The following is a 21967-nucleotide window of genomic DNA, read 5'->3' as shown; positions in this document are numbered from 1 at the left end:
AAACAGAAACTGAACTGTCCAGAACAGTAGCTGGAATCCATTACATATCTTGCACAAAACCACAATAATTTTTTGCTATCTTTTGTTTTCTTTTAGTTTGTCGGCAACAAGGGGTAACACTTTTTCATAAACGGGAGCAAGTTCTTGCAAATTACATTGAGTTAATTTCAATTCGTTCACTTCATATTTTCCAGCTTCTTTTAACATTTTCTTGAAATGGAAAACCTATAAAAACAGTCTTTTGTTTTTGAAGACAAAATAAGAGTTACGTCAGGTAACAATTATTTCCAACAATAAATACCAAAAAATACATGATGATTTTAAATTCAAACCAATGTGTTTCTTTCACAGTAAATAAAAACAAACATACTATCAAAATTGTTGATTATTTTGCATTGAAGAGAATGAAAACATCAATTCACGGAAACATGCAATTCTATTTACTGAAACTTGATTAAACAAAAGAGCTCGAACCTCTCCCTTGCGGAGTAAGGTATATGCAGTTCCTGGTTCTCCTGCCCTTGCAGTTCTCCCAATCCTATGTATGTATGTTTTGATGAGGGGCGGTGAGTCATAGAGAATAACATTTGAAACTCCACGAATGTCCATTCCACGAGCCATCGAGTCAGAACACACCAAGCTGTTTAATGTGGAATTTGTTTATCATATATCTTGCACAAAAAATAAGCATAACTTAGTTGAAAACAATCCAACATTTTTAGGAAATATTAAAAACAAACCTCAATTATTTGAAAAATACATTTCATATAGAAACAGAAGTCTTACATGTTTATTTTTCCAGCTCTAAAATCTTTCAAAACTTTTGTCCTCTTTGCAGCATTCAGATAAGAAGAAAATTCAGCACAAGTGAAACAGTCCGACTTGTCTGTAGAAAACTTGTGTTTTTATCTTTTTACCTCAACTTTTCTGCTCTTCCAAACAACTTACCAGAAGCCTCGGCATACAACTGCAATAAAACAGACAATCTTCTTGCTGTCTCCTTGGATCCAGCAAAACACAAAACTCTATTAGAGTTAAGTGCAAGATGAATAACAACCAATGGTTTCTCCCCTGCTGTACAAACTACCATGTGCTCCTAAAATACAATTGTTTTTCATGAAAAAGACAAGGTAATGATACTTAATATGTTGGCATATATGATATACTTTTTTGGGGTTTTACAAACCAAAATACAAAAAATATTCTTCATGAAACTTTTGTTGGCATACAACCCAACAGCATGAATGATTGAAGGTCAAACAATACCAATAATGGCATGTATCTTTAAAGCAATTCCCTACACTATCCAGCAATAAAGTCACAAGTTGAACTTACTTTCAATCCAACTGGAGTTGTGTATTTTCCAACAAAATCCTTTTCATTTTCCATTTGACTTTTTTTGTCCACGGATTTTGGCTTTATTCTTGCTGTAAAGAGTCTAGGTTGAAACAGGTTGAGTTGTTCCAACTTCTCTGGGTCTGCACTTAATGTTGCGGAGAACAGAAGTTTTTGTAACTAAAATAAATAGATCAGGAGTTTGAAGTCAAGAGTATGAAAAAATACATTTCTGAAAATACTCACAGGAATCCTTGGCTGCTTTAAACTGCAAAAAAACACAAAAGCAATTTTATATAAAAGGAATCAAACTTTCTTTTTAGGAGTTAAATATACAATACCCTGCTTTGATTTAAACTCAAGTCTTTTTGGTTGCTATCTACAATATATAGAAGTCAATAGCTGATTTTAATATAAACTGATCACAGTTTTATGAGCAAGATGCATGCAATAATGTGTAAACAACCTTTACAATTGTGAGTTCATTGGCATCAAACAAAATGCTTTATTGACAAAATATCTTTACCTTTTCACATTAACTACAGACAATGGTTGTCTTTTTCCATTCTGATAAACAGATTCCTCCACAAGAGGGAGCCACTGTTGTTTGATCTGATCCATCATGCGATCGGCCTCATCAATCACAAGAAATCTATGCAAATAAATTACTTAATCCTTTCATAATTAAAACTTTTTTGATTACCTCAAGTGCTGTAATGTGAAATTCTCAGTTTGATTCAAATGATCACTTAGTCTGCCAGGTGTTGCAATGACTATATCTGCTGATGAAATTTTTCCATTTACCCTGAAATAAAAGCGAAATTTTAACATATTTTTACTGCTGATGGGAGTTGATTGCCATAGACAACTTGTAATGCTCTGACACTAAAGTTAATACCCTTGTTTAAGAAGTGCCTTTTGTTCCGGTCCAATGCTTCCCTTCGTCCCAGCAAGAAGAACACATCTAAGAGGGGTGCCTCGACATAAAGCAGCAAAGTTTTCATAAATCTGTGCTGCAAGCTCTTTTGTGGGGAGGACTGCCAAGGCTCTAGTGACAGGCATAACTCGATTGAGCAAAGACTAGAAAAGCAATATGAAAAAATCGATAAAAACTTGCAATTGTTGCCAAAATAGGTCTGTTAGCATGAAATGACATGTAATTATTGTAAACATAACTTTGTTGGAAATCCACACTTCTAGCATTTGTCAATGACATTATTACTTTAAATCCTTACCTGAACAATGGGAATGGCAAACGCTAGAGTTTTTCCGCTACCTGTGGGAGCACTCACACATATGTCACTTGGAGGGTAAATGCATGGCCCACATCCATAGTGGGTGTCTCTCAGGATCATCGGGATCACTGCTTTCTGAACTAAAATTAAAAGTGTGTTTCATCAGCTTTACCCTGGGACATCCTTCATATTTTCGTGTAACTGTCACAGATATTACCTGGAAAAAGACTTTGAATTCCCATTTCATTTAGATTTTTAACCAAATGGGAATCTAGAGTTGAAAGTTCTTCCCTTGTTTCATCTTTAGCAGTAGTGACATCATCAATAGTGACATCATCAATTATATGAGGGTGGAGAAGCCAGTCAGGAAGTTTTCTTGCAACCTGAGATACAAAATGTGATTATAATTTAAAGTAACTTATTTGGAATTTATAGCATTTTCTTCATGCAACTGATTTGGTACAATACACAATCTCTTGCTTTTTTCGTGTCTCATTTTTTACATTGCTACGCTGTATTGAAGACAAACCTTTTGTGTAATCCCAATTTCCTGCTCCCCAAGCACTGTAAAACCTCCAACTTGATGGATTCCTTTTTGGACAGGATTTTGCTGATTTGATACTTCCACCATGTCATCCAATATAATTCCATCTGGAACTTCAGTTTCTGATTTTTCTTCATTTTCTACAATCTCCTCTTGAGACACGATCTCTTCCTGAGGTTCAAGCTCTTTCTCCAATCCATCTTCTTTAACATCCTCACTCACTTTGACTGATTGAAGTTTTTGGCGTTTGGCTTTTTTTCGAATTTGCTTCAGGTTTTTTGATGCTCGCCTTTTGAGATCTTTTTCATTGGATTCCTCGACGTCTCCAGTATACCTGCGGCAAGTGAAAAAATATGTAAATGGTTAACACATTTGGTCGGCCATAATCATAATAGCATTAACGTAGATTAAATTTAAAGAAAAATAACTGTACATGAAAAGTTTGGGAATTGAACAAAAGAGATACAAAATAAAACTTCCTAAAATTACTTGCCAAATAACGAAACGTAAATAACATAGCACTGTACCTTTGTATGCTGAAGAGTGACATGTTGAACTATTTCCTTCGTATTCGTATTTGGTTGTTTTTTTGATGTCAACAAACATTAATCTTCAATCATTGCAAACTCTCACGTGGTTATTCCCTCAATGGGGCTTTCCCCACAGTTTGATGCATCGTTTACGTTAGCTGTTCGGGAAAAAAAGAGTAAATTAAGAAATTAGTAATCAGTGTCTGTTAATTATAAGTGTCAGATACGTTATTCATTAAACATTATTTGGTTGCATTGGCATGATTTTGCATTTGGTAATTCGACGATTAGTTACGCTTGAGTGCCGTTCAGAATTGCTGACGAAGGGTCAAAGGTTTTTTGCAGTTATCTAGAGTTGCTCTTTCAGTTGATAAAACATTGTTACCCGTGTCCGTTTGTTACGTAACTTTTAATCAGCGACCATGTAGCTGTCATGACCTTCAAAGCATATAACTATGCACGTAAAAGCTATGTATGTATACATAATAGGTGTCATGGCACTCATATATTTGCTACCACCGCACCCCGCACCAAAGGCACCAAACCAGTGGAAGATCCTATTAAAACGGGTCACAAAGTTTTTGCCAAACTTGATCCACATATAAGCCTATATAACATAGGAATCTATGCAAATATTTACGTTATGTATTGGTGTAGTATTTTGATTCAAAGTTATAACAGGTGTGTTTGCTTTTGTTCTCACCTAACTTCAAATTTGCACAGATTTCTACTTTACACTGACTTTATGTGGATCAAGTTTGGCGAAAAACTTATATTTCCAGAAATTAATTTTTTTCAGAATTCGCCAAAATGCATTCAATGATAAACTTGTCTCGTGCTCTTAAAAAGTCTGCCAGAGTTTTTCGAAGTGCGTCACAAATTCGATCTGCATCTGTCCTGGCTGACAACGATGAGCTACCTGATACTCACCAAATGCTTCGAAAAACATGTGCAGAATTTGCCAGCAACGAATTGAAACCAATTGCTCACGAAATTGACAAGGAAAAAAGATTTCCTACTGATCAGGTAAAAAAGATGGGGGAACTTGGTTTGATGGGGATGGACATACCAGAAAAATTCGGAGGTGCTGGAATGGACTACCTTGCATATGCTGTTGCAATGGAAGAGGTTAGTCGTGGTTGTGCTTCTGCTGGAGTGATTATGAGTGCCCACAACTCCCTGTACCTTGGTCCTATAAAAGCTTGGGGCAATGAAGCCCAGCTCGAACAATATGTTCAACCCTTCACTGACGGATCAAATATTGGGTGTTTTGCTTTGAGTGAACCTGGGAATGGTTCAGATGCAGGAGCTGCTTCCACCAATGCTACTCTAGATGGAGATTCTTGGATTCTCAATGGAACCAAAGCTTGGATTACCAACAGTTATGAGGCCTCTGCTACTGTTGTGTTTGCCACAACTGATAAATCTTTAAAACATAAAGGTATCAGTGCTTTTATTGTTCCCATGCCAACCCCAGGTCTTAGTCTTGGCAAGAAAGAGGACAAGCTTGGAATAAAAGCTTCATCAACAGCAAATCTGATATTTGAGGATTGCAGAATTCCCAAAGAGAATCTGCTCGGTCAACCAGGGTTTGGATTCAAAATTGCCATGACAACACTTGATGCTGGTCGCATTGGTATCGGAGCACAAGGTCTTGGAATTGCACAAGCCTCACTTGATTGTGCTATTGCTTATGCCAAAGATCGGCAAGCATTTGGTGCACCAATCAGCAAATTGCAAGCTGTGCAATTTAAGCTCTCAGACATGGCAATGCGCATTGAAGCTGCCAGACTTCTTGTGTGGAGAGCAGCGAGGTTGAAGGATGCCGGTCAGAACTACATTAAGGAAGCAGCTATGGCAAAGTTGTTTGCTTCTGAAACAGCAACCTATGCAGCTCACCAAGCTATGCAAGTACTCGGTGGCATGGGCTATGTGAGTGACATGCCTGCTGAAAGACATTACAGAGATGCAAGAATCACTGAGATTTATGAAGGAACAAGTGAAATTCAAAGACTTGTTATTGCTGGAAGGCTTTTAAAAGAATATGACTGATGTTTTTTCTGTTGTTAAATTTTGTTGGTGTTTAATTTGCTGAAGCAGATATATTTTGTTGTGGTGGAATTCAATTACCTAATATTGTAGGTTTCAAATAATTTGTTTTTTGATTTTGTGTATTTTTTATTGACTGTTTACTGTGGTTGGGATTTGCAATAAGGGCCCTCGACCTTGTATTAAAAGTAGCTGTTTGTTATGTATATACAACTAAAATATAGAAAACTTTGTTAAAAAAAAGTTCCTGCCAAAACTTTGTTTTTGGTTCCAAAAATTTCTGCCTTTGCAACATAACTCGAAAGTTAAGAGAACCACTTTATTATCAAGAAAATATTGACGTAAAAATGAAATGAGTTGCGTTTTTACACCACATTGGACAGTAACATCTTCTTTGTCTCTTCTTGCAAACAAATACATATGCATGAAATCAATGAGAAATATCAGCAGTGTTTTCACTTCGCAAGCCAACCATCCCCCATCTTGTCTCCCTGTCGCAGTTTCCTTGATAAAAAATACAACTTTGCAGTTTTTTTTTAAGTTACAACCAAGTAAGGAATTATATTTAGTGAATCACATCCTGTGTTTTACATTATAAAAGACTAGTTTAAGTGTTGCTGTCTCCAAAATAATCTTAATCTTACTTCGTGAGTGAAGGTTCGAGATAGTTGACACGATTTTTTGTTCTTCGACTTCTTCCATTTGGACAAGAATCAATGTCGGACCCTGAGTATCTGTTGGGAATGCTAAAAGAAAATGTCAAACCTTTTATTTATTTATTGTTTTACAAATATTAAAGATCAGGTAAAAGTTAAAAGGTTAAACCACACCCAACATATAACAAAACAAAATTCAGTAAACATAACACACCTGTTATTTTCCTTCTCAGGAAGGGGCAGAGTTTTTCTTGATGATTTATTTTCTTTATCTTCTCCTCCAATGTCCAACTGTAATCAATATTTTTTCCACATAAATAGGTTTAAATGTTACAGAAAATTTAAAGCATACATACCCTGACACGTTTTTCTGGATTTTGGATTTCACCATTTGCTAAATTTTCTTTCTGCGATTTTCTTGCGCCTCTTTTGGACTGCCGACTTTTTTTGGATTTTGGAATCTTTTTCTCTGTATTATTCAGTTCGTCGCAGTCATTTTGTTCTGATGTAGTCCGAGAACTCATTACAGCAGAAATCCTTGGTGCCAAAGGGGTTTGCATGTCCTCCTTATCTTTGGAATCGTTTGTTTGGAACATGGCTTCACAACTTGACTCATTGGAAGGGGAATCCCCACTTTGTTTTCTTTTTTTCCCAACATTTGAAACTGCAGTATCATTAATACGTCGATTGTGACAGTTGGAAGAAATTGAATCTGGGGATTCTGACACTTTATCCCCGCAAATGTTCTCATCGAAGTTAAACATGAACTTGTCTGGATCAAAACTGGAATCAGAAATAATTGGAGAGCGTCTATTGAAAGTAAACAAGGTGTCGCTGTTGTTGTTCTTTACAAAAATTACATTTAAAAACAAAAAGCAAACCTTTCTAAAGTTAAATTGGATTGATCATCCTCATCAAATGACGATTTATGAATGGAAATATTTTGATCAAGTGTCATAATTTCTTCTTGAATAGAAAACTACAAAACAAAAACTTTGGTAGAAAAACAAATCAAAGTTTAAATCTTTTGATATTTTGCAAGTTTATCAAATTTTATTTAAAGTTTTTTGGTAACAAGGTTGCATTCGTGAACTATAAATATACTATTTTCATTGCCGCAATTCTATAATTGTAAAACAGGGAAATAATTTATTTACTTGTAAACCAAATATCACAGAACTAAACCCATGAAAATTTATAAGAAGAGATCATTTCTCACCTCTTCTGTCTTGTTCTCAGTCTCATTTCCAAAAATAACTTGAATTCTACCAGGTTTTCTTGGGCTGCAATCAAAAATGTCGGAATTGTTTGGTAAGATAACCTAAAGTAATGCAAAATCTTGATGAAACTCACCAGTTGGAGGCACTGGTGTTAGCGTTTTCTTCTTCAATGTCACTTGATATTTCCTCATTCAGCATTTGTTTTATATTTATCAACATGGTTTTCAGCTTCTTGTTTTCACTCTGCAATCATGATTGTAAATAAATCATACAAATATTTACAAATTATTGTAGTGAGAACGCAAAGTTAACCTGAGTTTTGGAAAGTTTCTCTTCTAGATTTTCAACTTGGACTTGTCTTGAATTTAGCTTCATCAACATTGCCATGTGTGTATGCTATAAATTGAGAAATAAAAATACAAAACATTTGTGAGGACATTTAATTGGGAACAATTTTCATGACATGGGTATTCTGATTGATACTGTTAAATATTTTAATTCTGAACAAAAGTGCTTTCAATTTGTTTATTGCAATGACAGACACGGAAATCTGTTTACCTTTTGAATTGACCAACTAAACCAGAAAAGTCACTGCTTCATAATAAACAAAATGTACCTGAAAATCTTGGAGGGATTGTTCTAATCCATTGTTAAGTTGCTTAGATTGAACCAATGTCGTCATCAATTGTTTATTCTTATCAGACAATGCAGTCAATTGTTTCATCAAAAATGAAGTACCTGCCGAGTACAAATGGTAGTTTGCTATAATGATTCATATATAAAATAATGTTTCAGAGTTATTTAAAGTTATACTCTTAACAGCAAGTCTGACAATAACAAATATAGGCTACTGCTAATAACAAATATGTATATCAGTAACTGATGAGCAATAATTGCGGTCACATTTTTTAGGATATTGGGATGAACATCAGTAAAGTGTAAACTAGTTAATGTTTACGAGCAAATCACCTGCAGAATTGATTCTTTTTGAACGACTAAAAGCGACGAATTGCTTCGCCGGTGGTGCAGACTTTTCTCTGGAGTTCTTTGCTTCCCGGGCCTTTTTAACTATTTCCTTGTAGGTAGACCGACGTTGGCCTAGATAGTTTTCTTTCTCCATTTCAATTTAACGTGTTGTTTTTGCACGTAAAGGTTACAAGCAAATACGTTTGTTGTCAAAACGTTCACCGCTTGCAATCCAAGGGGATTTTCCCAAGTTCAGTGTTTCACAATATTAATTTCAATAAAAGCAGTTACAATTTGTGGCAACAAACCAACAAAATATCAAATAGACGTACAAAAGAAATTGTTATTTTGATAAAAATAGCAATGTTTATAACTTTAAAGCTACATGTATGCAGTACTTTGTTAGCAAATGTAGAAATTATAGATGTAAAAATCTAACAATAAACACTAAAAAAATAGGCGGGAAATTTAATTCAACCAAAAACAAGAAATACTGTTGGTACATTTACGGGACAACATAACAGCTACAAAGACAAATAGCCTAAAAGAAACTGCAAGCAATTTTTGTATTACATGCACACTGCATATGTTTCATGCATTTTAACTTGAAATAACTTTTTCTGTTTTATTTATGTAGGCTACTTGTTAAAACTAATGATAATATGTATTGCACATAATAGTAATATTTTGTTATTGTGCTTTGTTTAATGGGAAGTAGTGTCATGTTTAAAATTATAATAACATGAACTCTTGAATCTTGGTGGAGTCATGGATTTTGTTTTGATTTTTCCCTTGATTTCGCTAAGAATATTTTGATAAAAAGAAGCAAAAAATGTCCGATGAGGTACAAGATGACGTTGAGAGCGATACTCCAGTTGGTGAAAGATTCAGAGGAATTGTTCAAAAAGCCAGAGAAGCAAGAAATACACGAGAACGTCTCCTTAATGAATCGCACGACAGAAGCACCAGTGTTTTGGGCGTCAAACGTCACAAAAAACGACATGGATTGTGTAAGTGTTAAACTTATTTGATCAATGCAGATTTGAAACTTTTTTACATATTGTTTATTTGTTGTCATGTATTTCCATACCAAAGTTTAAAAATTTATATGTATATTTAATATTTTAGGTCAAAATGTTTGATATGGATCTTGTAGTTTTTTTTGTTATAACTAATTTTTATAACAATATAAGCATCTTATTTTGAAGCGGAATCATTTGTTATGCGGCAGGCATCTGCTCTTTCCAGGAAGAACAAACAACTTGTTAATGCATTATTAATAAGCAAACAACAAATACATCAATTCGAAAATGCTCTCAGATCATTACAGGTATGATATTTCTGCAGCTTGCGTTCGTTTTAAGCAAATTGCTGTTTTCAAAATCAGAGCACTCAAATGGCATTGAGGATCAAGTTAAATTCACGAGAAGTAGATTTGAAAAATCTTAGTGAGCAATGCAAAAATACTGAGGTATGTTATCATTGAATGCTATGGAATCTTTAATCTATCTCATAGAAATATATGATTTTGGTCAACAGCATATTTTATGTAAAAAAACCTAGGTTTCTTAGTAACAAGGTCTTCTTTTTCACTGATCAAAATATATATGTTTAATATATATGTATTTATTTTTTAACATGTTTCATAACATATTTGTGTTGAGGTGGAGAAAGACAGGTTGCTAACATTGATTCACGCTGCTCAAGACCTTTTTGCTGGGGCCAACATCTGTTCCCATGACAACAATACGGAGGTTATTGAAGAATTTGCATTTAGGTAAGAATGCTTTCCCTTTCTGAACAATAAACTTTTATCAGTGAATTTGCATCCCAGTGCCCAACCCAGAAAAGTAAAATCCAACTCTGTGTCAAGTTTGCAAGGAGCAAAGCCAGATAAGGTTTGCATAAAAATTTGTACGAAGTGTTGTTGATTGTGAAGTGCTGTTGCTACAAAAATGCTAAATGATATTATGGTTTTCCTGACTTGGTGCCCTTGTGTGCTCATTGGCTTGCCATCCAGTTGAAGTCAATCAGTTATTTAGGTACACTGAATGTAAACATATTATGTGTTTAATAAATTTGAAACATTATAGTGTCACTAGCTCTGGTATTTTAATCAAAATTCAAATATCGTAGAATTGCAATTATTTCTATGTAAATGCAGTGGAATCCTGACCTGACCATGATTCAAGAAAAATCATTTGCAGAGAAAACTGTTATTTGGGGAGACAAAGAAGAACGCACTCTGCCAAGGTAATATTTATTGTTTTCTAATTTTGTTTGCAAACTTCTAAGATTGCTTGAATAACTTTGCACATTGCTCCCCTTGTGCTGGCACCAAAACTGTAGTTTCGTCATACACAAAGCAAACTACTAAAGCATAAAAAAACCATAATATTCATTAAGATCTGCGGTGTACACTCTGTTTCGACCTGTAAGGTCTCATCAGTACAGCATGAAGAATATTATGGCTTTTTTCGCATTTTCAACTACTGAAACCATTTCCAATACTCTTTCTTTTCAAGTTCCCCGGGATCTTCTGCAGTCAGAGAGAATTTTTGTGATGAGGAGGAAAATGAGGTTTGCGATGAAATTACTGTAAGTCCCGAGTTCAACATTCGACACAAGTAAGTTCAGATTAACCAGAGACAGTTCGATATAACTTACCTTGGGTTAAGATCTTAGGTATTGCAGTTAATATTTTGTGAGAAGGCAGAGTAATGGCAGAGTTCACTCTATAATGAATATAATGTGGTATCCACAACCAATCAATAAAATCCTGTAGAATTGGAAAAAAAATTAACAAAATCTGTCCATCTTACACGTTTTGCAGAAGAAAGAGTCGCAGACAGTCAACATTATTCACCAGTCGAGAATTTGAAATGGAGACTGACGCTAATTCTGCTTTAAAAGAACAAACTACTGTCGATGAAATCAGTACAAAGGAAATCCAGCAAAATTTTGCCTTTGAATCCAATCTAAGCCAGAAGTCAATGGATTTGACAAATCCTGGAGAAACTGTGATAGAAGTTGGATCAAAACAATGTGATGACCTAAACGTCCGTGGGTCAAAACAAAGCAAACAAACAAAGCCAAGAGCAAAAGCCAAAAAGGCCGTGAAATCTTCTGTCAAAGAAATATCAGAGAATAAAGTAAATCCCAAAACAAAGCAAAAAGCGAAGAAGTGCAAAAGAGTTTCTCAAGATTTAGATGATTTCTTCAATTGCAGTGATGACAGTTTTGTGACAAACCCAGAGAAAAGGATTGTGGTAATTAATTAATACAGACATACAGTAGTAATTTTAGGTATCTTTAAACTACCTATAATTACGATTTACTTTACAGTTAGGAGACAAAATCTCCAATGTTATTGGTGGCAACAAACAAAGGTCATCCCTTCAACTTTCTGATGTTAATAATCGGTAATTTGTTTTATTTAAATGTGCGTGACCACAAAACTTTTTTGTGTTGCAAAGTATCACAAATTAGGCCCTTATGTTATTGCTTATGTTATAGTAAATATTTTAATTAAATTTTGTATCTGAATATCAAATTATTTTTATGTTTTAGGTGTTTTTCGAAGCCATCAAGAAGAAGTGCACCAGTGTGTTATAAAGAGCCAAGTTTAAACAGGTGCCTGGTTAATGTCTGTAATTTCAACGCAGTGACAATTTACCCCATACTGTATGACACTTATGACTAATTGTGTGGAAACATTACCAAGGTGTTTTCATTCCAGTAAATTGAGACGTGGAGACAAAATATCTGATGGGACTTTGTATTCTGGAAAGTCACCAAAATCTAATAGTTGAAAGAGGATATTATTATGGCTCAATACAGTGCTTGATATTCGTTGTTTTAGTTAATTGCCTTTTAGCTGTGTGCTTTGTTGTCGTATGTTTTGTACGGCATTACCTGAACTGTGTTGTGCTTACATTTTAAGAGTTAAAATTGTCTATGTTTAGTTCCAGTGCATTGCACTTTTTAATTACAAAATATCCAAAAGACAATTTTTGTTGTTTTGTTCTGGATTACGTGTGTACGAAAAGTCGTATTGCTGTGTACGGGGCATTTGAAATAGTCCTACTTCAGTTTGGGGGCAAAACATTAAAAGTATGGCCAACATAAATGAAAAAATGACAAAAGTCACACAATCTTCGCATAAAAAACAAGTTCCGTGTCTTTAAGGTGAGTCGTAACAATAACGTTCGCTACACGGATGCGAGACAGAGAATTTTGTTTTGACGGAATTCGAGATTCCATCTTTTGTTTGTAAACTAAACGGGAATAATTTATTTTCAATTAAGCACAATAATGCTAAAGTTTTATTAGGAAGAATCTGCTATGGCAAAGTACGCATGTACTAAGTGCTTGCAATGGTTTCGATTTGACGAACTTTCAGAAGACCAGCAAATTTGCAGCGTGAGTCCAGACCAATTATTTTTTGTTTCGGTTTCTTTACTTTTATAAAGCCCAATTGGTTACAATTTTTTTTTCGTTTTTGAAGATGTCATGAGTTTGTGGTTGTGTTTATAGGAATGCCTTACTAAGGTATCCAAAAAAGATGATAAAAAAAGAAGAGGAAAGACGGATACAGCGACCAACTGCAAATTTTGCCAAACGGACCTAAAGAACAAAAATATTGTAGATAAGGATATTTGTGATCGGTGTGAAAAGAACTTTCAAGAGAGAGGAGAGGTTTGTTTCCAACCTTTTATTTTTAAATCTTATTTTCAGTTCTCAGAATGTGTATCAAAACTGCATCAGTATGTGGAAACTTGCAGAAAATTGGCAAACACATGCTATCTGTTGCATTTTCATTGTAATTGTATTTCAGTACTACACTAATTTGTTATTCAGCCGGGAAAATGTTCATATTGCAAACTTCAATCAGCATTTATTGGAGATAAATGTCAAAGATGTTCCAGTAGCTTAAAAAAATATGGCCCCCCAATTAATTGCCATAAATGCAATCTGAAAGCTGCATTTGACCATTCCAAAGCAAGGGTATTTATTAACATTTATGTATTTTTTAACTATTGGGATTATTCGGTTGCGTGATTTTCAGATCAATGATCTGATATTGTGTTGGCTTTGTTATGTCACAATGCAGAAGGACTTAAGAAAAGGTAAGCGCAAACATGCAAACTCAAATGATCAGCACACACTTCAAAATGAGGTAAGAATTATTGTTTGTTATTTTGTGTTTGTAACCAGTTTTACATTCTCAGGCTAAGAAACACAAAACAGGAAAGGGAACGAGCCCAAATAGCTGTGACCAGGTATGGAAGGAACTGTTTGGTGAAGACAAGGATTACAGAAAGACAAACAAACCAGAGCGTGCAAGATCGGAGGAGAGACCGACCACGTCAAACAGAAGCAGTTCCAGGGATGAACTTCGAAAAAAAGCTCAACACAACAGCAGACAAGCCACTGAACAAAGGCATAAAGACAGGGGAAAAGGATCCAAGCATAATAAAAGTTCTTTAGATTCTAAGTTGGAGAAGTTTGAAATGAAAATAGAATCATCACAACCATCAGAGAAACGGGTAACGCCTGAAACAGCCAAGTCGGATAATGAACGGAGTACACCCAGGTATTTACTGCGCGCAAATTACCCTGAAAGTTTTTGTTTTCCTGCAGGAATATTCTTGTTGTTTCTCTGATCTCAAAAACATTCTTCAACAGGTTGACAGCATCAGCTGGTGACAGCAAATCGGATAATGAGTCATCCCCCACCCCCTCAATGTTATTTAAAACTGCTGAAAGAATGCGTAATGGTTCATCATTGGAATTTGGTATATTCAGTTGAAACATCATTAACTTTGTTAATTAGTGTTGGGTTTTCCATTTCAGGTGTGCCACCTGTCAGTGACAACAACATAGTTATGGTGACCAAGCTACGCGATGAAATAAGTTCACTCAAAAAACAATTGACCAAGAAAGACCAACTGCTCCTGGAAAAAGATAAGCAGGTAAAATTGTTAAATTTTGTAAACTTTCCTTACATTTTGGAAATGCCTGGTCTTTAGTTTGTGTTTCAACTCCTTCCTTATCCAAATATGTAATGTTGTTTTATCATGTTGTTCTTTTTTACAGATTTCCAGATTAAAAGTTGATCATTTACAAGAGGAACGGAGCTTGCAAGCAAAACTTCGAAGTCAAGAAGATGAATTCCTCAAAAGCAAAGAGGCTGCTATGGCCAAAAATCATGAATTGTTAAAGAAGATTTCTCAGTTGTCGAAAGGAAAAGCATAATGATGCATTATAAATGTAATAATGATGTTCTTAGCTGTTTGTTTTATGAAGCAGTTTTCCTCAATCCTGGAATATATCGTGTACTGCCCAGTTGCAATTTTTGCAACACTCGTTTTTACTGTTTTTATCTTTTGAAGATGGAAGATTTTTGCCGATTGCACTTTTGCTTTTGTGTTTGCTGCCTTTTACTAAAAATCAACCATGAAAAATGATGAGGGCAGTTGCAAGTTCATGCAGTGTTTTTAAACAAACAGGATTTTGAGAGTTTCACAAAAAACTTGTTTGTACATTGCTTCTGATCGAATCAGTGTTACTCTTTGTTCGTTTTTCTTTCACTCCCGTTGCTTGTTTTTTTTTGCATCAGATAAACTTGATCTGATAAAGGAAAGCTCATCTATAGCAATCTCAAATTGTGTCTTTCAATAGGAAATTTTTGTATGCTGCTGTTTTACAACATGGTTGAACTTCTCAATAAATATGATGGCAGTATTTGAACAGGACTCCACTTTCTGTGGCTGTACTTAAATGCTTAGCTTACATGATAAAGTTTTTGTGAATACATACTTTGCCGTTAACCACCAGATATATTTAATTCAAGACATGTTAAATTTTATTCATGACACATGAACAAACACAACTATCAGTTGGTGATGGTACAAAAGAGTTCAGAAAATTAAAATCTTGTGCGTCACTTATCTTCGCCATGGCTGGCTATGGTTAACCATGCCTAAAAATTTCATTTTTCTGTGCATTTCTTCGTTATAAATCGACCTGCATTCTTCATATGCAAGCCTTCTTCGCCGCATCCAATTCTTTTCGTAGTAGCGATTGCGTTTGGTGGTTTGTAAAATGTTTTCTTTGTGAAGACGCCGATTGAGCTTGCTGTACGCAATCTCCCATGGTTTCTCCATATCTGATGAACCGCTCTTTACCACCATCACCGTTCGATTCATCCATTTTAAATGCTTGGACATTGCGAAAATTCTCGCGAAGATTCAAGAGATTTTGTCACTGCATACTTGTTAAATCGGATGAGCAGTAAAATTGACCTGTCGGGATAGAAATCTTACCGTTTTCCAATTATTAACATACGTCAAAGTTGCTAAAAAGCTTTTGATATCACCTTTTCGCAAATCAATCAAGACATTTTTCACAATTTATTGCACTGACGACGATAAATAGCGTACAAGACACATGTACGAAAATCACACAGAAATAGCAAGTACTGGTTTGGTAATATCTGTTGTAGGCAAACTTCACATTTTTATAGTGATAAAAGTCAGCTTTGCATAAAAATAAGTAAAAAAGTACATGTTTCGGTAGTAGGGCGGTAAGTCATTTTTGCATTTCTGAACAGAAAAAAGAAATGCTTTTAAAAGATTCACGCAGAATGGATAGTGTTTTTTAAAACCTGGATGAGTTGTCTGCATGCTTGCGGTGTAACATCTTCTGGTGCATAGAAATCATAGTATCTGATTCCGCTGATTATCATACCTGAGGCAATCAAAAAAATTAAAATTCGTAAAATTCGCTCCTTCTGTGTAGACCCAATATCTATGCAGACCGCCAAGAGGTGACACGGCAAAGTGTGCGGCATAATTCCTATTATCTCTTGTGTTATTTTTTTTATTCTATTCAAGATATGATTTTTATTACCAAGCCATCCGGTCGGAGAATACCCCCGCTCCACACGTACGGGATAGAGAGGTTTCTGCATCTGGTGAGCGTAGTTTGCCTCCCTCTTGCAGTTGGCACTGCATTTGTAATGGGACGAAACGAGTACCAGCAAGCATGAGGCATTCTCAACAGCTTCGGCGAGCATTTGCATCAAATCCATGCCGTCGTTCTGCCGATCAATCCACGTCGGAACACCAGATTTGGTGAGAACTTCATTCAGCTGACAAAGTTAAAATTTCAGTCATACAGAAGAATAAGACGGAAAAAAACTTTAACGTAAAACACTTGCGTTTAAACATGTTTGTTTTGTGCAAATGTATCATCAATAAATAAGATTCTTTCTCATTTTTCCTGGTTATCATGTGGTGACTACAGATGTATAATTTTTCGCTCGACAAACTACAGAGAACAAATAGACTAAGCAATAACTTACAGCAGTAATATTACATGCAATGGCATGATTGACAGGATAGGCTGCAATGCCTGGGCTGCAAAGCCTGCAAACCTCATAACTTACAGCAGTCGCAATTTCTTGGTTTTCCCAGCTGTAACTGATCATTATGTGTTTACTTTCTGATGTCGTTTTTGTTTGTTCAGTTTTGGGTTCTTCCCTTTTTTTCTTTTCCTCTTCTATCGCCCTCTGCTCATTGGATTTCTTCAACATATTTGCAATCATTTTTTGTCGCCATTGTTTCCCGAGCCTCTTCGCAATTGCCACTTGCTGAAAACTGACACAAAACAATTGGTGCAAAAACGCACAGTTGCATAAGTATGTAAGAAACGCACTATCGATTTATTTGCAGTTGAATCTTCTATGGCAGGGCTACCCCAACATTTCGATTGGCTAAAATATTTGTAATAATATTTAAATACTTTATGATAGAAATAAAAAACAAAAAGTTGTATACGTATGAAGCCTTCTGAGTATAAATAGGCTCGCCCAAAATACACAATAAACGGCATAAAACGCCTTCCTTCATACCTAGTTTGCTGCGATGGATTACCGGTCGGAACTTTTGGCAATATGTTTTGCAACTTTTTGTTCGCATTCAAGATGTCCTTGTTTTTGTCCACCGTTGATAACGTCATAATCACTTCTTGAGCTTTGTTTCGAACATTTTCTTTTTGTTCTGCAACAAATGATGTGTTCGAAAAGTCACATAAACAATCAACAACTTTGCATGGTACCTGATTCCATGCATTCAACCAACCAATCCAACAGACAGGATTGGGTGATGACGTAACTGTTGTTATCATCGACAACCGCTATGTTTACTGCATCCAATATTTCAACTTTGGCCACTTGACCTTCCTTAGATTTCAAGCACTGCAAAACACTTATGTTTTTGAACGCCCAATTTTTTTCTACAAATTCGTATATATTTCGTGCCCACTTACTTTAAGCAGTCTGTGTTGAGTTTCTTTGTTGCCAACCAATGTTTTTGTTTCATTTTCTGACTTCGATTTGGCCACGATAATGAAACAAATGGCCGTAAGCTCCAAGTCCTTAAAAGTAAGAACGTTCTAATTTGGGACAGCAACCAACCGACATCTGATTAGTGTTTAGGCAAAATTTACACTTGTAACTTGCGGATTATAAACACAATGATGTAGTTCATGGATTCAAACTGTGTACAAACATTATCCGTGTAAAACCCGAGTAAACAGCAACACAACTTCGGAATAGCTGAGTTAGTAATTTAAATTTGAAACTTTACACACACTTTAATGAACGTGCCTTCATCTATGTTTTTCTGTTATGTTTATTTTTCTTACAGGAAATGCCTTGTCCTGTCCAATGTAAACCGCGACTTTCAACAGATTACGTTTCCGATCGTCTTCCGGCATTCCGGCAATAAGTTTGTTGACACCCAGTAAGGCTGTTTTCAACGATGTCCACTGTCATAAAATGCAGATTGTAAATTGTGAAGAACTCACAGTGCATTTGTATTTGAACATATCTGTGTGACATTAACCACACGATTTGGGCCTAGAAAGGTTCATTATCGCAAGTTATTCATGCATACAATAACACAAAGAAACACACTTGTATTGTTAAAGTATTTATTTTCATACTTGTTTTGCACGTTCCGGGAAAAGTTGTACAATTTCACTGTGAAACATTTGCCCTAAAAAATAAACAATTACTTCAGAATTGGTGTTTCTCAAACTTTTGTTCGTATCGACCCCAGAATAGCTTGTGTCAAAATTAAAACACATTAAAACATTTAGCTTGCATTTTATTAGGACAACATCAATGCGATGAACGAGGCAACAACACGACAGAAATGACAAACAACACGTCCAATATTTGAAGATTTTTGTCCACAAACACAGACATTACCTTTCCCACATATATACGGGAAACCTATATTAATTGACAAAGAAAGAAACCTGCAATTACCTTTGATTGCTGAGTTGCTCATTTTGCCGGTGCTTGCTTGTTTGCTGCGACCAAACCATAGTGAGATTCGCTGTTGCACTTTGTTTCACTAAACTTTCGGGAATGTAATCGTTAATCATTACCTCGAACCGCACAAATTCACGCTGCAGCAAAGTGTTATTGTTGGCGGCATGTATGCATTAAGTAATGTGATGTTTGGCCGACTAATATATAGCCTTTGTGGTTGGGTAAAAAAAATTCTCTGCTATAGTTCAAATTTTTGATCAGATGACGTCAAGGTGCCAAGATCTTCAGCCCGTGTTTTGTTGGAATTTTATCTTTAATATATTGTTGTTGTGGATGTGTGAGTGAAAAATTACTACCTGATATCTGACGTCATGTTCCGCTGTTGCGCTTCATTGTTTTGAAAGTCGGTAAATGTTCAAACTTAAGTTTCGCTTTTTTTAGTATCTGCTTACCGTTACCCCAGAACAACTGCATTAAACCACGTGTGAACTGAATATAAAAACCTGATAAACCGTTTATGTTAAGTTAATGCATTGCAGACTTTGCATAAATGACAGGGTGCAATTCACAGACATGTAGTAATATTTAATCAGTCTGAACCTGAAGTTAATTGTTAAATTTCGAGCTCCCGGTTTAAGTGTTTGTGAAGACAACATTTGACCTTGCCAAACGAGCAAATTCACGTGGACAAAGTTCAACGGTTACATGCTTTAAACTGGCAAATATAAGTTCATTGCCAAGGACGTTATGCAGCTTGCAACTTTTTCATGTATCAATTTCTGTCAAAAACATGCACATAACAAACATGCATCAATTTCTTGCTTCGCTCGGATTATTGCTTTATTCTCGTTGTGCAATCATTTGAAGACATAATCGCGATACAAACGATGCTAATTTAACGCTCGAGATTCATCAAAGTGTTGACCTTTACATCACAAGAAGCACTCGACTAAACAACAGTTATACAATGAAATTGCACACAAACAGCCATTGCATGCAGCAAATCTGAATGCCACAAGGAATTTGCACAGTGATGAGTTAACGGTCTCGTGGCAGAGAGTTTTTGATGATCAAGGTAAGAACTCGACATTTTTGCGGAGTGATTTGTTCGGGTCTCAGAAACTCATGAAAGCTCATCCCAGTAGTGATGGAATCTGAAATATATTTCGCTCGTTTCAAATATTCAGTTTGTTTGAAAAAACGCACATGTCCTTTTATTTCCGCGCCGTAATATCCATCTTTTCATACAAGACTCACCCAGCCATCCATTAACAAGATAATCTTTTTCCACTCTCACAGGAAACAGGGGAATCCCCATTTCGTAAGCGTATCTCGCTTCCATCTTACAGCTGAAATCCTTCTCGTAATGGGAAGAGACAACGATGAGGAGACACGACGCGTTTTCCACCGCATCCGCCAGCATCTCCAACACGTCCGTTGAGTCATCCTGCGGATTGATCCACGTCGGGAGACCTGCGTTCTTCAAGACCTTGTCTAGCTGAAGTAAATGGTAACATGATATGATGCTTACAAATTACTCAGAGCATAGAAATCTTACAGCGGCAGCGAAATCATAATCTTTCCGACTGTAGCTGATCATGATGTGCTTCGGAGTCACGTCTTCTGTCGATTCCTCTTTCCTCCGTCTCACCTCCTCTTCTTGTCTTCTTTCTTCCTCCTCTTCCTTCTCATTTTGCCTCTTCTCTTTTTCCTCCTGTTCCCGCTGCTGTTTTCGTTGCTTCAGTAAATTCGCGAGGAGTTTCCCCCTCCAAGCTTTCCCGTAACGTCTCGCCATCACTATTTCCTTCAATCTGAGGAAATTTAACCGCTTTTCACAAATATCACTTAACGTTATTTGTTTTTCGTCATAATAAGTTGCCACATTGTATCTTCTCTTACCCCTGTCGGTTCATTTGTTTTGCGTACTTGCTTTGCAACTTATTGATGTCCTTTGTCTTCTCGGACATGGCCAGAGCCAGTAGAACTTCCTGAGTGTTTTTCTGTAACTCTTCACCCACATTCGCACCTGAGGTATACATTTGTTAACATTGCTACCGACAAAGCGGGCGCGTCAGTTATGTGAACTGGACAACCGCCCAGGAAGCACAGCCTTGAGGGGTGCAAAACTTAACTGGTCCGACCTGCCTATGGCTACTGCTGGTTTGAACAACCAGAAGTTTTAACAGTTAATAGATTTAAAACTGCCCTTTGAAGCGAATGGCAAAATCAATGATGGCGCTATAGACTCGCTTATCAAACAAAAAGTTTACGTATCGAGTTTCTGATCGTGGTAAAAAACAGTTAATATTATGTGGGTGGAATGATTGGAAAAATCCTTAATTAACTTTCTCACGTACTTTCTCCTATTTCCAGTAAACTGTCCAACAGAGGAGACTTGGCGATGACGAGACAAATTGCGTCATCAGTGACGATTTGCTTCAGAGCGTTCAACAAATCAATTTTGGACTGTTCGTCTTCCGTAAATTGAAGGTGCTGATAACATTAAGTTAAAAGAAATGTGGAGCCAATAATATGAATTGTGTAAAAGCTGCAGACAGATACATTTCGTCACATCCTGATGAAGGCTGCTGCATAGCAACCGAAAACGTTGACACTTACAACTATTTTCGCCAGAAGAGCTGTCTTGCAGTACTAAATTTGCCTGGCAGCATTAGCAATGAATTATGACAGTTCTAAACAGGCGTTAACGAAATGCGTATTTCATAAGTCACGCAAAGTCCTTACTTTTGATAATCGTTCAATCATTCCAGTATGATTCAGAAGTAAACTGATTTCAAGCGTGGAGCCAGAGTTGATAACGACCTTAAAGCTCTGAGCAGTGATTCCGTAATCCTTAGAAAAACACATTAATAACAAATCCTAATAACAACCAGATTCTGGTTGGAATCTGGGGGAATATATTTACTGTGTATCTTGAATCTTGGCCCACTTCCAATGCGATGTCCAACAATTTCTCTTTTAGTGCGCCCTCCGGCAAAGTCATTATCTTCTCACTGGCGTCACTCAGAGCTGATTTTAAGTCAGGCCACTGCAACAACAGGACAGTATTTATACTTGGTTAGGGCC

At 36.0% G+C, this 21967-nt stretch overlaps 5 protein-coding genes across 6 annotated transcripts; 3 read left to right on the top strand and 2 right to left on the bottom strand.

Annotated features, from left to right (window-relative positions):
- Positions 1 to 75: 75 nt before the first annotated feature.
- On the bottom strand, positions 76 to 3778 carry LOC145894970 (ATP-dependent RNA helicase DDX51-like). Its single transcript, XM_082983699.1, has 13 exons — positions 3642 to 3778; positions 3100 to 3448; positions 2788 to 2953; positions 2571 to 2710; positions 2234 to 2415; positions 2039 to 2140; positions 1862 to 1987; positions 1582 to 1603; positions 1336 to 1515; positions 949 to 1096; positions 787 to 886; positions 475 to 640; positions 76 to 225 (listed from the first exon to the last, which is right to left on the bottom strand). The coding sequence occupies exons 1-13, from the start codon at positions 3662 to 3664 to the stop codon at positions 76 to 78; spliced, it is 1854 nt and encodes a 617-aa protein (XP_082839825.1). The 5' UTR covers positions 3665 to 3778.
- Positions 3779 to 4447: 669 nt separating this feature from the next.
- LOC145894984 (short-chain specific acyl-CoA dehydrogenase, mitochondrial-like) lies at positions 4448 to 6226 on the top strand. Its single transcript, XM_082983722.1, has one exon. The coding sequence runs from the start codon at positions 4455 to 4457 to the stop codon at positions 5694 to 5696; it is 1242 nt and encodes a 413-aa protein (XP_082839848.1). The 5' UTR covers positions 4448 to 4454; the 3' UTR covers positions 5697 to 6226.
- Positions 6059 to 8703, bottom strand: LOC145894982 (uncharacterized). 2 transcript variants are annotated; one of them, XM_082983719.1, is made up of 10 exons: positions 8539 to 8703; positions 8186 to 8307; positions 7882 to 7965; positions 7703 to 7812; positions 7569 to 7632; positions 7231 to 7328; positions 6706 to 7159; positions 6564 to 6640; positions 6338 to 6439; positions 6059 to 6197 (listed from the first exon to the last, which is right to left on the bottom strand). In XM_082983719.1, exons 1-10 carry the CDS (start codon positions 8687 to 8689, stop codon positions 6149 to 6151), a joined length of 1311 nt encoding a protein of 436 aa, XP_082839845.1. In that variant the 5' UTR covers positions 8690 to 8703; the 3' UTR covers positions 6059 to 6148. The 2 variants fall into 2 exon arrangements, with proteins under 2 accessions (XP_082839845.1, XP_082839846.1); XM_082983720.1 differs by having other exon boundaries at positions 6706 to 7132.
- Positions 8704 to 9321: 618 nt separating this feature from the next.
- LOC145894981 (uncharacterized) lies at positions 9322 to 12469 on the top strand. Its single transcript, XM_082983718.1, has 11 exons — positions 9322 to 9545; positions 9744 to 9865; positions 9923 to 10006; positions 10200 to 10312; positions 10370 to 10433; positions 10700 to 10788; positions 11061 to 11162; positions 11369 to 11804; positions 11881 to 11957; positions 12106 to 12168; positions 12275 to 12469. Exons 1-11 carry the CDS (start codon positions 9368 to 9370, stop codon positions 12345 to 12347), a joined length of 1401 nt encoding a protein of 466 aa, XP_082839844.1. The 5' UTR covers positions 9322 to 9367; the 3' UTR covers positions 12348 to 12469.
- Positions 12470 to 12790: 321 nt separating this feature from the next.
- On the top strand, positions 12791 to 15288 carry LOC145894983 (protein FAM76A-like). The gene is made up of 8 exons (XM_082983721.1): positions 12791 to 12957; positions 13072 to 13233; positions 13396 to 13542; positions 13604 to 13714; positions 13767 to 14131; positions 14224 to 14333; positions 14392 to 14510; positions 14635 to 15288. The coding sequence occupies exons 1-8, from the start codon at positions 12880 to 12882 to the stop codon at positions 14791 to 14793; spliced, it is 1251 nt and encodes a 416-aa protein (XP_082839847.1). The 5' UTR covers positions 12791 to 12879; the 3' UTR covers positions 14794 to 15288.
- Positions 15289 to 21967: the final 6679 nt, after the last annotated feature.

Source organism: Ascidia mentula, chromosome 3 (assembly GCF_947561715.1).
Source record: "Ascidia mentula chromosome 3, kaAscMent1.1, whole genome shotgun sequence".
Lineage (NCBI taxonomy): Eukaryota > Metazoa > Chordata > Ascidiacea > Phlebobranchia > Ascidiidae > Ascidia > Ascidia mentula.
Note: the sequence above shows the minus strand (reverse complement) of the source record. Positions and strands in the feature narration are given on the sequence as shown.

What these genes read in the sequence shown, in the direction of transcription:
- LOC145894970 (XM_082983699.1), bottom strand. Translation starts at nt 3,664, where the DNA reads ATGTCACTCTTCAGCATACAAAG. An exon ending in AAATTGGGATTACACAAAAG is followed by an intron (nt 2,954 to 3,099) that starts GTTTGTCTTCAA and finishes TTTGTATCTCAG; the next exon opens with GTTGCAAGAAAACTTCCTGA. An exon ending in TAAAGCAGCCAAGGATTCCT is followed by an intron (nt 1,516 to 1,581) that starts GTGAGTATTTTC and finishes TATTTATTTTAG; the next exon opens with TTACAAAAACTTCTGTTCTC.
- LOC145894984 (XM_082983722.1), top strand. Translation starts at nt 4,455, where the DNA reads ATGCATTCAATGATAAACTTGTCTCGTGCTCTTAAAAAGTCTGCCAGA.
- LOC145894982 (XM_082983719.1), bottom strand. Translation starts at nt 8,689, where the DNA reads ATGGAGAAAGAAAACTATCTAGGCCAACGTCGGTCTACCTACAAGGAA. An exon ending in AATCCCTCCAAGATTTTCAG is followed by an intron (nt 7,966 to 8,185) that starts GTACATTTTGTT and finishes CTCAATTTATAG; the next exon opens with CATACACACATGGCAATGTT. An exon ending in CCTGAGAAGGAAAATAACAG is followed by an intron (nt 6,440 to 6,563) that starts GTGTGTTATGTT and finishes ATTTTCTTTTAG; the next exon opens with CATTCCCAACAGATACTCAG.
- LOC145894981 (XM_082983718.1), top strand. Translation starts at nt 9,368, where the DNA reads ATGTCCGATGAGGTACAAGATGACGTTGAGAGCGATACTCCAGTTGGT. An exon ending in CAAAAAACGACATGGATTGT is followed by an intron (nt 9,546 to 9,743) that starts GTAAGTGTTAAA and finishes CTTATTTTGAAG; the next exon opens with CGGAATCATTTGTTATGCGG. An exon ending in ACCCAGAGAAAAGGATTGTG is followed by an intron (nt 11,805 to 11,880) that starts GTAATTAATTAA and finishes TTTACTTTACAG; the next exon opens with TTAGGAGACAAAATCTCCAA.
- LOC145894983 (XM_082983721.1), top strand. Translation starts at nt 12,880, where the DNA reads ATGGCAAAGTACGCATGTACTAAGTGCTTGCAATGGTTTCGATTTGAC. An exon ending in AAGACCAGCAAATTTGCAGC is followed by an intron (nt 12,958 to 13,071) that starts GTGAGTCCAGAC and finishes TTGTGTTTATAG; the next exon opens with GAATGCCTTACTAAGGTATC. An exon ending in TTGACCATTCCAAAGCAAGG is followed by an intron (nt 13,543 to 13,603) that starts GTATTTATTAAC and finishes CGTGATTTTCAG; the next exon opens with ATCAATGATCTGATATTGTG.